This window comes from Taudactylus pleione, unplaced genomic scaffold, assembly GCF_031769625.1.
Source record: "Taudactylus pleione unplaced genomic scaffold, aTauple2 ptg000468l, whole genome shotgun sequence".
NCBI lineage: Eukaryota > Metazoa > Chordata > Amphibia > Anura > Myobatrachidae > Taudactylus > Taudactylus pleione.
Window position 1 is genome coordinate 793,914 of NW_028284870.1, and position 18,619 is coordinate 812,532.

At 43.2% G+C, this 18,619-nt stretch overlaps 1 protein-coding gene across 1 annotated transcript in view; it reads right to left on the reverse strand.

Annotated features, from left to right (window-relative positions):
- Positions 1 to 18,586, reverse strand: part of TPO (thyroid peroxidase) — a 300,270-nt gene extending 281,684 nt beyond the window's left edge. Inside the window, exons 1-2 of the mRNA XM_088448842.1 lie at positions 18,499 to 18,586; positions 4,040 to 4,097 (exon numbers count right to left, since the gene is read on the reverse strand). Coding sequence (XP_088304968.1) covers positions 4,040 to 4,097; positions 18,499 to 18,586 — 146 coding nt within the window. The remainder of the gene's footprint in view (positions 1 to 4,039; positions 4,098 to 18,498) is intronic.
- Between the last annotated feature and the right edge of the window lie 33 nt (positions 18,587 to 18,619).

Sequence of the window (18,619 nt, forward strand, 5' to 3'; positions counted from 1 at the left end):
CACACATAAACACATATAAACACACTAACACAAATACATACACAGTATATAAACACATACAAACACACTAACACATATACATACACAGTATACACACAATAACACACACAGTACATGCACATATATAGACACAAACACAGATACACAATAAACCAGTACACAGACACACTTACATTTCTATGCAGCAGCTGTAGGTTGCTAATGGGGGCGAGCATCTCATACCATTAAGGCTTGCCGTATTGGGTCTGCCCCCATTACGGCCGGTGAATGAGGGTATTGGTCTGCCAGGGGGCTTTAGGTACACAGAACCACCCCACTCCCCCGTGTGCTCTAGTGTGGGGGCCCCGGGATGACCGCCCCTGTCGCCCTTCCCCCCCTTAATCCGGACCTGTATAAGCTTAAATACCTGGAGGTTTAAGTTTGTGGTTTGAAATTTGCACCTTGAATTTACTGCATGTATTTCACATTTGTGGTTCATTATTCATGTTTGGCATTTGCATTTGTCATTCACTTTTGAATTAATATTTTTATATTGAAACACTCAAACTCAAATGTAACCTTTTTTTATTTGAACCTCAAACTTTAGAATTTTTATGTTTTAGTTTCGACATTCACATTGGAAAATAGTTTGAACGAACTTAAAATCTTTCAGTGAACTTAATTATTTGTGATCTAAGTCACCTATGGTTGAATCTATTTGTCTTGGTCAAAGTTTGATACAATAATGGAGACCCACTCTGCAGTCTTGTGGCCAATGCATTAGCCTATAAATATCTTAAAAGGACATGTGCTTTGAGATAAATGTAACATGAACAAATTGCATTGCGTCTCATACCCTTTGCATACATTACTTTTATTGTATACACATATTGGGATTCATTCTGAGCAAAAAAGAAGCAAAGGGCTGATTCTAAGCAAAGCAACGAAGCAAGTAACTCATACTTACCTAATCTCCCGGAATGGCTGGGAGGCTCCCAAATCTCAGGTGCTGCTCCCAGCCACCTGGAAGTTCATTCCTATCTCCCAGAGGCTGACGCGTCCACCCGGTGCCGCGCACTTCCTGAGTATTTTGGGTGCTCTGGGTGGCCCATGATGTGATTCGCACCAAATTGCATCATCGTAGCCACTCCCCCACTTTTCAACACCGATAATCTTGGCATTGGAGTGGCAGCCAGGTTGGCACAGCAGAGGAGCGAGGCATAGTGGGGGCAGTGCAAGTGCGTGGTGTGGCCCCCCACTTGCCCCCTATGCCCCACCACGCCCTTGCATAGCCCACTATGCCAGGCTCCCTGCACGCTCCATCACTGTGCCAACCTGGCAGCCCACTCCTGGAGTGAGCGTCCAGAAAGTAGTCAAGTATGAAGTATCTGCACCTGGACAAACTATGTTGCAGTGCAAGGGGTGCAAATACCTTTTTCTTATATGCAGGGTACAGTAAATACTGGCTGCTTTTGTATGTAGCCCACAAATGCTGGACAGCTTTATTATTACACAGCAATTTAGATGTCAGTTTGGACACACCCCTCCCAAATCTAACCCTCTCTGCACATTTTATACCTCCACCACCTGCAGTGCAACATGGTTTTACCAAGGTGCAGAAGTAGCTGCTCTTTTTGCTTTGTTTGCAACTCAGAATCAGTCTTATTGTTTCTAATTGTTCACATTCTGCCATTTTGCTTAACATTTATAGCTTACTTACTAATATTTTGGGAGCCCCCTATGGGAGGGGGCTGCCTGTGGGGGCATGTCAGCACAATCGGCTATAATGATGCATCATCACCCACCGGACCGCCAACTTTCACACGCTAAGTGGGTGTGGGCACGGGGTGGGGGTGGGATGTGTGGGGGCCATTCCAGGAGACTTGTCTGCTCCTGCGGGGGGGCTCCCGGCCGTCCCGGGAGAGGGAGAGTAGCCAAGTATGATTTATTGACCACCACACACTTTTTTTTTAGGTCTCTGGTCATTTCAATACAGAAAAACTGATTACTATGTGACATAAACTATTTACTTCAATTTCCACCTCATGCCTTGTTTTCTGCAAGAATACCTTATATATTTTGGATGTTCTGGCCCTGGCTTTTTTCTGCCAGAACAGGTTGCGGAATTAGTTTTAAATTGAATTTATTTTACTGCTTGTCTGGGTGGCTTATTTGAGCCATTAACTTTTTCCAATCCATCCTTCCAACTTGCCAGCCACTGCTGCTGCCTGTACATACACTGACGTCTGGAAGAAGCGTACAGTGATCTCTTAAGGTGCCCACACACATAGCGATTTTTTTACTCGATCTGGCCGATTCCGACACTCTGGATGACAGATCGGGTAAAAAATGCCCAAATTGTGAGTCCCCACTTACGATCACGATGCAATGCGGGTCCCCGCAGGTCGCACATCGCATTGTCAGATCTGCCGTGCTGTACGGCAGATCTGATAATCTAGGACACAATGCTCTATAAATAGTCTGGCTGCAGGAGATCGGATGAAGACTGGACAGCATATCATGTGCAGATCGTGTGCAGATCATGTGCTGAGCTCCCAGGGAGAGTTTCAAGGGAAATCGGACACATTGTCTGATCGTAAGTATATCGCTATGTCTGTGGGCACCTTAAGCAAAAAGTGTGATTGTCTTCTGAGTCAAAGTGGGAGTTTCCACAATAGAACTATGTAGGGGGAGGTGAACCCTGATCTCATCTTGCACCTACAGACCGTTCTGTTGTTCCTCCTTATCCTAGTGACTTCTTTTCGGGCAAAGTAACAGGGTTGGTGAAAGGGGCGTATCTATAATGGGTGCGGGGAACACAGGGCCCCGCACCGCACACCCTGCACCCATAATAATACTTACCTCTCCGGAGTCCCACGTCGGAGCGGGCATCCAGAGCTGCAAAACAACTGGGAAATGGCGGCCATTTTCCTGGTTACCTGTGCATACACTATAGACTCTGGGCACACTCTAATGCCCAGAGTCTATAACTCCGGTGCTGTCCGCGCACAGCTCAGTGCGCTGCCGGCTGCCGGGCGGAGAGGAGGGGGCCCATGTCGGAGACTGCACACGGGCCCCCTCCTCTCTAGAAACGTCCCTGGTTGGTGAACAGGTGCTGGCAGCACATGCAATATCAGATGGCATTATAATCACAAATTGTCCTGCCCCACCCCCAATAGCCCTGTTAACCTACAAGAGTTGCATATAGAGTCTGATTTAGGAGAAAATATGTATTTTAAATGAATAATTTAGAGTCATTTAAACAATGGTCTATTCTGGTACAGTCAGACTCAGTACACACTTGAACCTTCACCCACATATTTAATGCAACGTACTCTAACATTACACAGCTATACATTTTCAGATTCCAGTTAGCAAAGTTTGCAGGATTTTTACAGTAAAAGAAGGTATTCCTTCATTTGCAAGCATCATAAAAATATCCAATTGCTTTAGTCACATGTTGCCAACACCTCCTCTGTTCTATACAACTTTAATGAACAGGACCTTTTTTTTCGAACAAGTCTAATATCCTACAAGACTATCAGAAGTCCCTGGCAGTGGAGAATGAACAGCAAAACTGTGTCACTGATAAAATGGTTATTATTTAGCATGTAATCATAAGCAATATATAATAGATATGACTGATTCGCCAATACATAGTTAATTACTCCCTGAGCTAAATTTATAGAAATCATTTGTATATTGCTTATAATAAGGGTACAATTATTAACCACCGACAGAGTGTTCTATTAAAAAGAGATATTTTACAGAGTTAATAATGCATGTCTTATAATGATGACATAATTATGAAAGTAATGGGCAGCAAGACATATTTCCCACTGTGTAGATCAATGTAAAGCTCTGTGAAAACATAATTGAAATCAACTTTACACTAATTAGCATGAGAAATGTTCTTGCCTTACGTTTGAAGGCTCCCTTGTATATACAAATTGTCTCTCGCGTTTGCACAAATGTATGCCCACTATGTTGTGTTCATTATATTGTGGTTTAAGTAGGAAATAATGGGGAAGAAGTTTTATTTTATTCTGTCATATGTTACCTTTTGAGTCTATAATTTATTGTTCTTTTGTTATCCAAAAAGGTTCTTCCGTTTGTTCCTAAAACAATAAAATAAATTATAAAATAAGTGGTAATAAAAAGACATAAGACAATATAGAAGCAATGACATTACATTTAATTGACCACTTGCTAGAATATACTTATAGTGACATTTTACAGAAAGCAAAATGCAACTCAGTGCGGAGAAAAAACTGGAAATGACAACAGCATTTTTCATCTTTACAACTTTTTTAGGTAACAGGGGACAATAGTTATATATAGTGTTACCAGGAAATCATTTCTTAAAGAAAAAAGTTGCACTGCAAAGCAAACAGTTCCATCATTTTTTAATGTTTCACAGTAAAGGGTAAACTTACTAAGTGGTGGTTTTGTTGGAGTTTTAAAACCCCTGCACATCGCTGGCAGATTGAAGCGCCAAACCACTGAATTTACTATTACATAAATCCACCATTAAACCACCAGAAAACCAACTCCAAACCACCCTAAATCCCAACTTTCTGCCCAATCAGAAGAAGAGGAATCACAATACACTTTCTGTATAATGAGGGCAATAATGTATTGAATAATGGGCCTGATACAACAACGATCGCTATTGTGACGCAGCAGCGATTATGCACGCAGTCTTGCTTCGAACATATGCTAATGATTGCAATCACAATGCCATCACAGCCTAACATAAGGATGCCCTCTTTACCTTACACACACACAGATTACAAATACGTATATTTTACTCGGGATTGCAGACAGGGGACTCACTTTTAAAAAGTGTCTGGGTCTCTGGGGATGCGCTGTGCTGTGGACAATCTCTGACAGGCTGTCAGGGATTGGCCGCAGCACATCGCGTCCCCGGGGACCCGGTACATCCACCCTGCAGATAAAACAACCAGCGCTGTCATTCAAATAGACACCGGCCGTCAGCCAGTTGGAGCTTGCAGACCGGCAGCCAATCAGCAGCAGCTGCCAGTCCACGAGCTCCGATTAGCTTGCGGATGGTGCCAGGTTAGAATGGTGGTTGCGCTATCTTGAAGAGGTGCTCTCGCCAGATCTGCCGCCTGGACTCCTGGAAGTTCCACACCAGTCAGAGGCAGCAACCGATGTAGGAACCGGAGAGATGGTTAGTGACAGTGGGGAGCTGCCGTGGCGTCCCATGGGATTGCATCAGCCCATGGGAGAGCTTGCAGGATGGAGGGGAGGGGAACGACTCCAGCTCTACAGCTTTTTTCAGCTTTCTTACGTGTGCACAGTGCAGACTTGGAATAGACATAGGCATGGCATTCTGGGACTTGCAGTTCCATAACAATGAGAGGGTAAACACGTTTGACATATATATTTACATATATCTGTAATGATAACATCTGATAACATCCAGCCAGCTACAGTATACAAGGTCTGCTTTCTTTGAAATTGAGGTGTGGTCACTTCTGTCATCTCCCTAACCATGCTGCCTGCACCTCTGTGACATGATGCATATTACTGCCAGTTACAGGAAAGTAATGTTTGCAGGAGATACCGCCTATTGGCAAATATAAGGGACTAGTATTTAACCATTCATTTACCAGGTCATTAGGTAGTGTGGCTAGTGCTGCATAGTAGTCCTTTCTGCCCTGGCTGCAAACTTGTCCTGTCCGTCTGTCACAGCAGTGGGAGCCAATGGTGGAACGCGCACTCTGGCTACCATTGCGCATGATGGAGACGGGAAAAGCCATAGCGGATTTTCATATAGACTAGTATTATGCACTCATGTATATAATGTGTCACCCAAGCATTGATCCCAGACTTCTGTATTACTTAAATGTGCCTGTGCTGCAGGGCTCTCATCTACAGGTCTGTCCAGTCTCTACTGCGGCAGTGATAGCCGTTGGCGGTGCATTTTCCGATGTGCATGTCGATCTGAGGATTTCAGGATATTTCATAGCTGATTACAATTCTCTCTGCCTTTACCCCGAGCCCTACCTCAACTGCTTCCTGCCCATAGAACTGTTCCAACTGCTGCCTGCCCTCACCCCCCATAATATGTGATGGGACCCAGAAACAGTACAGTAAAACCCAAATTTTTTAAAGTGAGGGGTCCCCACGACCCACAATTTTGTTTGCTCAGTGCGATCACTGACACATCCGTAATGCTTAGCAAGTCTGCAAAACAATCGGTAACATCGAGTACTATCGGAACCTCATGCACACTTGCACAAGGTCTGACCCTACTCAAAAATTGCTAACCTCAGCCAATGCAGTGAAGCCCAAGCTGCATATGGCATCGCAGTAGCTAATTTATGTACACCCATGCAATGGCGTTCAAAGGTACTGGCACGCCTGCATTTCGCCAACCATCTCCTGTCACCACTCCCAAACGGTCACTTCCTGTCAATCACTCTGCGATGGGTTTGTGTAGTGCGATCGCAGTCCCCATCACAGTGGATATTTGCACACTGTGATGCATGTGCAGAATGCAACAATAGGCCGATTGCAAGCGTAATCGCAGTTGCGATCGGTAATGAATCAGGCTCAGTGTCTGCTGGACAGTGATTCAAAAAGTAAGAATTAGTTTATTTCTTTAAGGTGTATGTATAATTAGTTAGAGAGTTAATGAATGCTAATTGTCAAAATATGTGAGAGTGTTGATAGATAGATACAGTACTGAAGAAGCCTATATAAATTAATTATACAGTATTGTTGATTGAGTTATTTGGCTAAAAAAGTAACAACAAGCAGTCCAGCGTCAGCTAGCTCCCTTCTCTCTGCCAAATCCAGGCACCTGCCATCTTCACCACCAACACCATCATCAACAATATCCTTAATCATGATTGGAGGTAGCTCTGCATCCAGGATAAGGCTAAGTGACTCCTCCCCTAGCCAAGATTCCTCAGAATCCTTGAGCGCTAGACCTGCTGCTGTTGCTGCTGGAGGTGGATCTTCATCCCAGAAATCGACCAAGAAGAATACTACTAGTAGTAGTTTAAAAAAAACAATTGAATTAAAAAATCCTTTGATAGTGAAAGCAAGTATGACAGCTGTCACCCAGTTGCACAGTGGATCACTGATGCCATGACGGCTGTGCTAGTATTAGATGGTGAAATAATAGAAATTGAGGATGATAGTGTGGAGGAAGTGCAACAGGAGGATGAGGGGGGATATTTGTGTCCTTCCTGACGCTAATGAGGATATTGATGATGAAGAAGTTGTTTGTGTAAATCAGCCACCAGTGGCAGCAGTTATTGCTAGTGATAAAAAGAAAGCATTTGTCATACCTGGGGATAAAACCAGAAAATCCACCGCTTGGGTGTGAAATTATTTTAACCCAAATCCTGGCAACATTTATGAAGGTATCTGTACCATTTGTGAAGCCAAAGTTAGCAGAGGAAGGGACGTTACCCATCTAGGCATCTCCTCCCTATTACGTCATTTACAGCGAGTTCATGCAATTTATTTAACAAAATTATAATAATTAGTAAATTAATAACAAGCAGTCCAGTATCAGCTACCAGCCATTTGGACCAGCACATGCAATTATCACCACCAACACCCTCATCATCAACCTCCTCCTTTATAATTGAAGGTAGTCCTTCAAAAAAATAGTTTTCTGGAGGCCCAAACAAACCAAGGACTTCAGCCACAAAAGTGTCAGTCCTAGTCGCTAAAGTGCTTCATTTGTTAAACTATGCATGTCCTTTTAAATATCCCACATAAGAGTGGATAGGAGGGCCCAATAACAATTCCATCTTGCACCTCTTTTCTTTGCATTTTCCACTATTTGGAACAGTGCAGACTGACATTATTATAGTTTATTAAACTGCCATCCTGTCTGCCGCTGCTGTGTGGCAATGTTTCATTGATGTCCTATATTTTTCTTTAACTGCCGTGCGTTTGTGCCGCTGCTCTGTCACTTACTTTAGCCAGCCAGCTCACTGCAGCCTTTGGCCTATATTGGTGAAAAGTAGTAAAACAATATTGTGAGCTGTGAGGTGGTTACAATTAACTGGATATGCCTGGAAATGATTGTTATTAAGGTTAATAATACTGTAGGAACCACCTGCTGAGGACACATGGTCTGTGGTGCGGGAAAAGGTATCTAAGTCCTCTATTTCCTCCTTAATCAAGGAGAATGTCTACAAGGTTTACTATAGATGGTACCTGGTACTGGCCGTTTGCACAGAATGTATCATTCAGCCTCTGGGCAGTATTGGAGAGGATGTGACGAGATGGGTACTTACTTACATGCCCTAAAATAGCCCAATTCTGGGATGGGGTTACCAGACTCCTATCGGAAGTTCCTAAAGTACCACTGACTAAGTCTCCCTGGTCCTTCCTCCTTGACTGTCCACTTGAGGGCCTTAACAAACATGCTGATAAACTCTCATCACATATTTTAAATGCAGCTCGATGTCTTATTGCAAGACAATGGAAAGGTATTGACCCTCCTTCTCGCCAAAAACGTAAAAATAAAATTTGGCACGTGGCGGCCATGGAGAATATCAGCTTGTCTCCACAATACCTCTCATAAGTTTCTTATGGTTTGGTGTGACTGGTTGTTATATAATAGCACTAGGGGTGAGAGGGTTCGGATTTCTGAAATCCGTACCCCCCCCGAGCCCCCCCGATCCGAGGCCGATCTGAGTCAGGCTCGACTTTTCCCGCCTGACTCGGATCTGAAATCAAGGCAAAACGTCATCACCCCACCTTCAGGGTCTCGCGGGTTTTGGATTCTATATAAGGTGCCTGCGTCGGCACCATTTTCTCACTCGGCTGTGGACAGTGAAGCGGGAGGGTGGGAGTTAGGGCTGGTTGGGCTGTGTAGCGTAGTGTTGTGCTGAGCTGTGTTGTGCTGCTGTTGTCCATAGGGGCTGTGTCCACTCCTCCAAAGTCCATAGGGGCTGGCGGTGTTGTGCTGTTGTTGTCCATAGGGGCTGTGTCCACTCCTCCAAAGTCCATAGGGGCTGGCTCTGTTGTGCTGTGCTGCTGTTGTCCATAGGGGCTGTGTCCACTCCTCCAAAGTCCATAGGGGCTGGCTGGACTGTGTTGTGCAGTCAGTTGTCCATAGGGGCTGTGTCCTGTGCAGTGTCCCAGTCCTAAAGGGGTGTTGTAGTGTTGTCCAGGGGGTGCTCTGTCCATCAGGGGTGCTCCCCCCAAGTGCAAAAAATATTTTTTCTGTGTTTGTGAATTCTGTGTGCAGTAGCCGCACGTGCATCAACAAAGTAGCGGCAAGCGTGCGCCTGTGTCATAAGTAAAGGGCCAGCTGGCTTGACCGTTAAAGGGTGCTATTACCCCCAAAGTGCACTCCAAATAATTATAATATATATTTTTTTCTGTGTTTGTGAATTGTGTGCACTGTGGCCGCATGTGCATCAACAAAGTAGCGCCAAGCGTGCGCCTGTGTCATTAGTAAAGGGCCAGCTGGCTCATCTGTTAAAGGGTGGTGTAAACCCCAAAGTGCACTCCAAACAAAATAAAAAATTATTTTCTGTGTTTGTGAATTGTGTGCACTGTGGCTGCATGTGCATCAACAAAGGAGCAGCGCCAAGCGTGCGCCTGTGTCCCATAAGTAAAGGACAGGCTGGCTTGTCCATTAAAGGGTGCTGTAACCCCCAAAGTGCACTCCAAAAAAAAAACTATAATTTTTTGTGTTTGTGAATTGTGCGCGCAGTAGCAGCACATGCATCAACTAAGTAGCGCTAAGCATGCGCCTGTGTCATAAGTGAAGGGCCGGCTGGCTTAACTGTTAAAGGGTGCTGTAACCTGCAAAGTGCACTCCAAACAAAATAAAAAAATATTTTTTGTGTTTCTGAATTGTGTGCGCAGTAGCCGCAAGAGCATCAACAAAGTAGCGCCAAGCGTGCGCCTGTGTCATAACTAAAGGGCCATCTGGCTCATCTGTTAAAGGGTGGTGTAACTCCCAAAGTGCAGTCCAACAAAAATAAAACATTTTCTTCTGTGTTTGTGAATTGTCTGCACTGTACATGCATCCTCAAAGCAGCAGCGCCAAGTGTGTGTCTGTGTGTTAAAGGGTGGTGTAACTCCACAAAAAATAAAAAAATAAAAATTTTCTGTCTTTGTGAATTTTGTGCACTGTAGCTGCACGTGCATCAACAAAGGAGCAGCGCCAAGCGAGCGCCTGTGTCCCATAAGTAAAGAGCCGGCTGGCTCATTTCTTAAAGGGTGGTGTAACCCACAAAGTGCACTAGTCTCCAACAAAAATAAAAAATAATTTTCTGTGTTTGTGTGCACCTTAGCCGCACGTATATATCAATATAACATAAATGGAGGACCAAACTTTCTCCGATAAAAATAATATAGGGAAAGATCAAGAACCACTTGCTCCTAGTGCTGAAGCTGCTGCCACTAGTCATGACATAGACGATAACATGCCATCAACGTTGTCTGCCAAGGCCGATGCCCAATGTCATAGTAGAGGGCACATACAATCCCAAATGACAAAGTTCAGGAAAATGACATTAAAAAAAACATTTAAATCATATGAGGAGAAACGTAAACTTGCCAATATGCCATTTACGACACGGAGTGGCAAGGAACGGCTTAGGTCTTTCCCTATGTTCATGACTAGTGGTTCAGCTTCACATGACGATGGAAGCCCTCCTCGCGCTAAAAAAATCAAACGAGTTAAGCTGGCAAAAGCACAGCGAAGAACTGTGCGTTCTAAGAAGATATCACAAATCCCCAAGGAGAGTCCAAGTGTGGTGGCGGTTGCGATGCCTGACCTTCCCAGCACTGGATGGGAAGAGGTGGCTCCTTTCACCATTTTCACACCCCCTGCAAGTGCGGAAAGGAGCACCCACAGTCCACTTGCTGATATGCAAATTGAAGATGTCACTGTTGAAGTACAACAGGTTGAGGATACTGGTGTAGCTGGCGCTGAGGAGGAAGTTGGCGAGGAGGATTCTGATGGTGATGTGGTTTGTTTAAATCAGGCTCCGGGGGAGACAGTTGTTGTCCGTGGGATGAAAATGCCCATCACGGTCATGCCTGGGCAGAAGACCAAACATTCCACCTCTTTGGTCTTGCAATATTTCTATCCAAATCTGGACAACAACTGTCTTGCCATATGTACCATATGTAAAGGTGAATAAAGTAGGGGTAGGGACGTTAACCACCTAGGAACATCATCCCTTATACGGAACCTGCAAAAGTTACTGTCAAGTTCAGAAACTTTGGCTAAGATCGTAAGCAGTCCAGGGACACCTAAAATCCCGTTGTCCTGTTGTATCCAAGCGCCTGCAAACCACACCGTCAACTCCCTCCTCGTCAATTTCCTCCTCAGTCAGGTTCGGAAGTAGTCCTGCAGGCCATGTCACTGGCATGACTGACTCTCCTATCCGGGATTCCTCCGGAGGATCCTGCATTGCTACGCCTACTGCTGCCACTGCTGCTGTTGCTGCTGCTAGGAGTCATTCATCATCCAAGAGAGGAAGTAGGAACACCACTACTTTTACTAAACAATTGACCCTCCAACAGTCCTTAGCGAGGAGGATGAAGTACGACAGCAGTCATCCTGAAGCAAAAAGTATAACTGGGGCCTTGACTGCTATGTTGGTGTTAGACTTGCGTCCGGTATCCGCCATTAGTGCAGTAGGATTTAGACAATTGATGGAGGTAGTGTGTCCCCGGTTCCAAATCCCGTCTAGATTCCACTTCACTAGGCAGGCGATACCGAGACTGTACGGAAACGTCAGAAAAAGTGTCCTCAGTGTCCTGAAAAATGCCGTTGTACCCAATGTCCACTTAACCACAGACATGTGGACAAGTGGAACAGGGCAGACTAAGGACTATATGACTGTGACAGCCCACTGGGTAGATGTATCACCTTACGCAGCAACAACAGCAGCGTCACCAGTAGCAGCATCTCAGAAACGCCAACTCGTTCCAAGGCAGGCTACGCTGTGTATCACCAGTTTCAGTAAGAGGCACACCGCCGACAACCTCTTAGAAAAACTGAGGGAAATCATCGCCCAGTGGCTTACCCCACTTAGACTCTCCTGGGAATTTGTGATATCTGACAACGCCACCAATATTGTGTGGGCATTACATGTGGGCAAGTTCCAGCACGTCCCATGTTTTGCTCACACAGTAAACTTGGTGGTGCAGAATTTTCTGCAAAGTGACAGGGGCGTGCAGGAGACGCTTTGGGTGGCCCGAAAAATTTCTGTCCACTTTCACCATTCAGCGACTGCGTGCCGAAGACTGGAGCGCCAGCAAACACTCTTGAACCTGCCCCGCCATCACCTGAAGCAAGAGGTTGTGACGCGGTGGAACTCAACACTATATATGCTTCAGAGGATAGAGGAGCAGCAAAAGGCCATTCAAGCCTATACATCCACCTATGACATAGGCAAAGGAGGGGGTATGCACCTGACTCAAGCGCAGTGGAGAATGATTTCCGTGTTGTGCAAGGTTCTCCAGCCCTTCGAACTTGCCACACGTGAAGTCAGTTCAGACACTGCCAGCTTAAGTCAGGTCATTCCCGTCATCAGGCTTTTGCAGAAGCAGCTGGAGAAAGTGAAGGAGGAGCTAAGATGCAGCGATTCCGCTCGGCATGTGGGACTTGTGGATGAAGCCCTTCATTCGCCTTGCCAGGATTCCAGGGTGGTCAATCTGTTGAAATCAGACCACTACATTTTGGCCACCGTGCTTGATCCTAGGTTTAAAGCCTGCAGAGGTGCAAAGACCTGCTGGTGAAAACACTGTCAGCAGAAGCGGAAATTGACATGTCAACAGCTCCTTCTTCATTTTCTCCTGCAACTGGGGCTGCCAGGAAAAAACTTAGGTATCCTAAGCAACCCGCTGGTGGTGATGCAGGGCAGGCAGGACCAAGTTTGGACATCTGGTCCGGACTGAAGGACCTGGCAACAATTTCTGACATGTCTACTGTCACTGCATATGATACTGTCACCACTGACAGAATGGTGGAGGAATTATTTTCTGTGTTTGTAAATTGTGTGCACTGTGGCTGCACGTGCATCAACAAAGGAGCAGCACCAAGCGTGCACCTGTGTCATAAGTAAAGGGGCAGCTGGCTTGTCCATTAAAGGGTGCTGTAACCCCCAGAGTGCGCTCCACAAAAAATAAAAAATTCTTTTTTTTTTCTGTCTTTGTGAATTGTGTGGGCTGTAGCCGCACCTGCATCCTCAAAGCAGCAGCGACAAGCGTGCGTCTGTCTGTTAAAGGATTACATCGGTGACAGCATCCATGTAGGCATGTCAGACAGGAGAAGATGATGTTCATAAAAATGAATTATCAACTCTTCCAGGGAGACCAGCCTCCAGAACGTACAGAGGGACCTGTGGTGGTGGATTCCAGCGGGGACGAATTAATACTCTGTGAGGATGTACACAACACTGAAGAGGGTGAGGAATCGGTGGATGAGGAGGATGAGACGACATCTTGCCTCCGTAGAGCCAGTTTGTGCAGGGACAGATTAATTGCCAGCTTGTTTTGTGGGGGCCCAAACGAACCAATCATTTCAGCCACAGTCGTGTGGCAGATCCTGGCGCTGAAATGATTGGTTTGCTAAAGTGTGCATGTCCTGTTTATACAACATAAGGGTGGGTGGGAGGGCCTAAGGACAATTCCATCTTGCACCTCTTTTTTTTCTTTGCATTATGTACTGTTTGGGGCCTAGTTTTTCAAACTGCCATCCTGTCTGCCACTGCAGTGTCACTCCTAGATTGGCCACGTGTTTGTGCCGCCCACTCGTATCGCTTAGCATAGTCATCCAGCTACCTTGGTGCAACCTTTTGGACATAAAAACACTATTGTGAGGTGTGAGGTATTCAGAATAGACTGTAAATTAGTTGAAATTAAGGTTATTGAGGTTAATAATAGCATAGGAGCAGAAAAACCCACAAATTCTGTGATTTTAGCTGTTTTTATGCTTTTTTTCAAAAAAATACTGATCCAAAACACAAAACCCTGAACCCAAAACACAGAAGGGTGGTTTTGGCAAAACCAATCCAGATCCAAAACACGAAGAAAGATCCAAATCCAAAATCAAAACACAAAACACGAAAAGTGGCCGGTGCAAACCCCTCAATAGCACCATATCATATGAGACCCTGCCCTCAGGCTTTTCGGATGATATGCTTTAACGATTACAATTTATTTATCTCAATTGATTGATTTATTTATTTATGTTTTTCTTCTTCATACTGCCATGGTGGGTTTTTTGTTTAGGCTTCCCCAACGTGTAACATAGACCCGGATTAGGCCTCTTTCCTACTTACCCTGCCCCCCTGCCAAAACCCTCCTCTTCTCTTCCTTTTCTTCTTACTCTCTCTCGTCATTTTTTCTTCTCCTTTCTTCTTTTCTATGCTCTTACGATTCCCATTTGCTCTCTTCTTATGTTTTGATATGTTTTTTACAGTTTATTGCTTTGATATCTAGCGGTTCTTATTTCTCTGAATAATTTTTCTTTTTTTTAAATTAGTTCTCAGATCTGTTTATTGATATATATGTGCTTATATGTTACTATGCAGTTCCGCATTTTATCTTCTTATTTCTTGTCTCTTTATATTCCCGATATCTTTTTCGTCTATGCACGTATTGTTGTGCTATTTTATTTTTGCAAAATTTAAAATAAACTTGTTAAATAGGAAAAAAAAGGCAAAAAAATAATAATGTAGGCACGAAAACACGAAAACAGGCCCAAATAATTTTAGCAGTTTTTATAATTTTTTGAAAAAAAATACAGATCCAAACCAAAACACGTGGGTGTGGTTTTGCAAAACCAGAACCTAAACCAATACACGAAATTTAATCCAGATCCAAAACCAAAAAATTAGGGGGTTGGCGCACAACTCTACATTACATACATACTCACTACAAAGGGGAACAATGCAGAGCATCATGATATACTGATACAATGAAAATAAGTACCTATATATAATACCAATAACTCATACTACTCAAGCTGGCCACAACTGGTATGGGTAGCTTATGTATTTTCGCTAATACATCTCTAACTCAAGCAATGTTTCTCATTGTTACAGTACTCTTCCTCTCATTAAATCACCTGGGAAAATTTCTGCAAAGTAAGTATGCGATGGATAACACATATACCTAAAATGCTTAATTCAACTATATGTAGCTCATTGAAAATTAATATATTAGAAGAACTGATATACAGTATATGTTACTAGAAATTTGATGTATTTGAACCTATACATAATGAAAGTAAGAGACATGTACAGTATTTCACACAGTTGAACTTAGGATCTAGATTCTGGCACTGGATAATAATGCTTCTGGATAAATCTAAGCAATGGTACAATAGTAAGAATGTAGAAAATGGAAAAAGTTTTTGAATAGAATGTAAAAGGCTCTTGCTTCTCTACCAAATTATGTTAAATAAATATTTGAATATATGGGGATGCATAATGGTGTGGTAAGGAAAGCTAGACCTATGGAACTCTGGACAAATGGTATAAACAGGTCTTCATGTAGAGGTGAGAAGTGATAATGAAAAAAGGATTACTTTCAAGTTATTGGTATATAAATATAGGGTTGAAATGTAATACTGTACAGTATATGATCTATCTATAGTATTCAGTTGTGCCCAATATTCAAGATAAGTACTGTATTCATGGGAAGGCTTCACCGGGATTACCTGCTGTACCTACTGCTGGTATTCATTTTATGGAGTGTGTTTTTGCATAATCATTTGTACAATGTCAAGTGGAATTTTGACAACTTTTCATTGTAAGTTTGCCCTATATGATGAATGAAATGCTATACCATTTTAAACAAAATGGTTGCTTAAATGACTTGTAATATTTTTACAAAAACACCTATAGAAATTTTCCCGCGCTGCTCCCGACCTTTGGAACTATCTCCCTCTCCCTACTGAGACTCTGCACCTCTTTACAATCCTTCAAATGGGCTCTCAAGACCCACCACTTCATCAAAGCCTTCCAGCTCCCATCTTAACTTGCTGCTACATCTTCCTTCCTCCCTACCTGCCCCATCTGTGTCACACCTGTTTGTCTGTCCCTCCCATTTAGATGTAAGCTGCTATGAGCATTGCCCTCTAGCCTCTTGTGATTCTCCTACTTTCTCCTACTTTCATATACTTCTTACTCCCCACCAGGGCACATAACACTTGGTTGCTTTGCTCTGTTGCTTATCTGGGTGTTATGGTCGCGAATGTAGCAATGTATATTATCCATGTCCTGTATTGTATTGTACTGCAAGTCACTGTAAGTCAACCTGTTTGCCTATGTACTTTGTAAGGCGCTGCGGAACACTTGTGGTACCATATAAATAAATGATAATAATAATAATAATAAAAACATATAAACAATTTTATGCTACTGAGTTGTCAATGTTGGACTTGGGTAAATGGACGGGATGTAGTTATGAGAAGTCTCAATCCCGACAGCGGAATCCTGGCAAATGATTTAACATAGGCATCAAAATACGACGCCTATGTTAAACCCGATGCTGGAACGCCGATGACGCCAGCACGATTGAAGGGTTAGGATTAGGGAGTCTAGTGTGGTTTTGGGGGGGCAGATTAGGGTTAGTCACCCCTAGGGGGAGGGTTAGGGTTAGGCACCCCCAAAGAGGGATTAGGGTAAGGCACCCCACGGGAGGGTTAGGTTTAGGGAGCGGTAAGAGCGGGTTAGGGTTAGGCACCACCGAGGGGAGGTTATGGTTAGGCACCGCTAAGGGAGGGTTAGGGTTAGGGGGGGGCAGGGGAGGGTTAGGATCATACCTGCCCCAGTCGGGATCTCCTCCTGTCGGGCATCTGCTGTTGGGATTGGCTAAACAGCCGCCAGTATTTCAATCCCATTCCTTCGGACATATGGTCCCATATAACAAGCTTTGACTGGGGGAATTTATGTAGGGTGGATGGTCCTCATTTGTATAGGCCAAGGAGCATTTGTTGCATCTGCATAAGCAGTAACCAGCGGAAGCAATAAAACGAGAGCTTTCAAGGGGGTGGTAAAACAAAAGAGAATGACTATAGTATGGATTAAAGGGTAAAAGCATTGGCTTGCTTTGCTCACCCAAGCTTTATAAGCCACACCACCTCTTATTCATGCCAGAACTGTCTTAGACCATTTGAGACTCTTGCATCAAAACAAGCAGAGTATGAGAATAGATGTCAACATTCCAGTCAGAGCTACACTACTATCTATGTGTTATATTTTAATGTCCTTTTCACCATCCTAGCTGAATGCCTGTTGGACCAATCACAAAATAACATACTAATATTATAAAAATACTATGACTTGATTGGTCCACTTGCTCACACACTCCCTCTGCTGTCATTTTAACGTTGCAAATGTGTTCACTCTTAGAATGTATTCCACTGTCACTCTGATTACAAATCTGCCCTTGACCGATCAAGAGATAGAAGGGACCGCAATACTTATAAAATATAACTATAGCAATTCTTGTAAAATATAACTTTATATAAAATGCTATTTAAAAAAATCCCTAAATTTAAACAAACTTAAATTCATAAATCTTATTGCTTACATTACTGAAAGTATAATTCTGAAATCTTCTACTGCTTGGCTAATGTGATGATTCACTGCCTAGAGTAGGTAGTGGGAGCTTTAAAACAAGTGGAAAAAGGGCACATCTATACAGTATTTTTAAAACCCTATTCATCATCTGGTGTTATTTAAAATATGTTTATAACATATATAAACAGTCAGAAGGAGGCAAGGGTGTTGTAGTGCTCATATTAGTGCACATACATAAAACATTACACCGACAACAAAAATAGTGAAAGACATAATGAACACTCCCTGAGTTCTACTAAGGTGACTGCAGTCATTCACAAATGTCAGCTAAAGGCAGGTAAATTACATCTCAAAAACGGTTAAATAAATAGGCGCCGATTAGTGTAATATATGAAATGTTTAGTAAAAGTTTTAAAACCATAGTGCCCAATACAGTGCAGATGTACTTGTACCAGATGTACTTGTACTAAATATTTCAAACTTCTCTGTGTGCAGTTGGTCCCCCAGATTTCTGAGGTCTTTAAAGTCATAAATAACCCAAAGAGTAGAGAATAGAGTAAGAGACCATATTGTGTAGTAATTCAGGTATTTTTAATATACTGTATCCTAGATAAAAATCAAAAAGCCCTAACCTCTGAATACACAGGAGCTGGATGTTCGACAAAAATTGGTTTCTAAGCATTTTGTCCCTTGGTCTTACTCAGGGAGATACTGTACATATGCATACATTTTCCAATTTGTATGAATTCATTCTATGTAAAATTGCTTCCCATTTTTGTAAATAGTCTTGCCGAAATACAGATAAAGCACATTTAACTTTGACTATCCTGGGCGTCCTCCTTGCCTTGAAACTTGCTGGAACACCACATACAGTATGTCTAACTTGTGCTCCAACTGTAGTTATTCTTTGTACGTTGTAATCTATAACAGTGACTAGCAGTTATAATAAGGGGAAGCTTACCTTCAAATGTACAGTGATGCTTTTCAAAGTAAATCAGAAAAAATGAAGCCAATATTAACTGAATTCCAATCAGATAGAATATTTCCATACTGCAATAAATGTCATACAGTAATTTAATTGT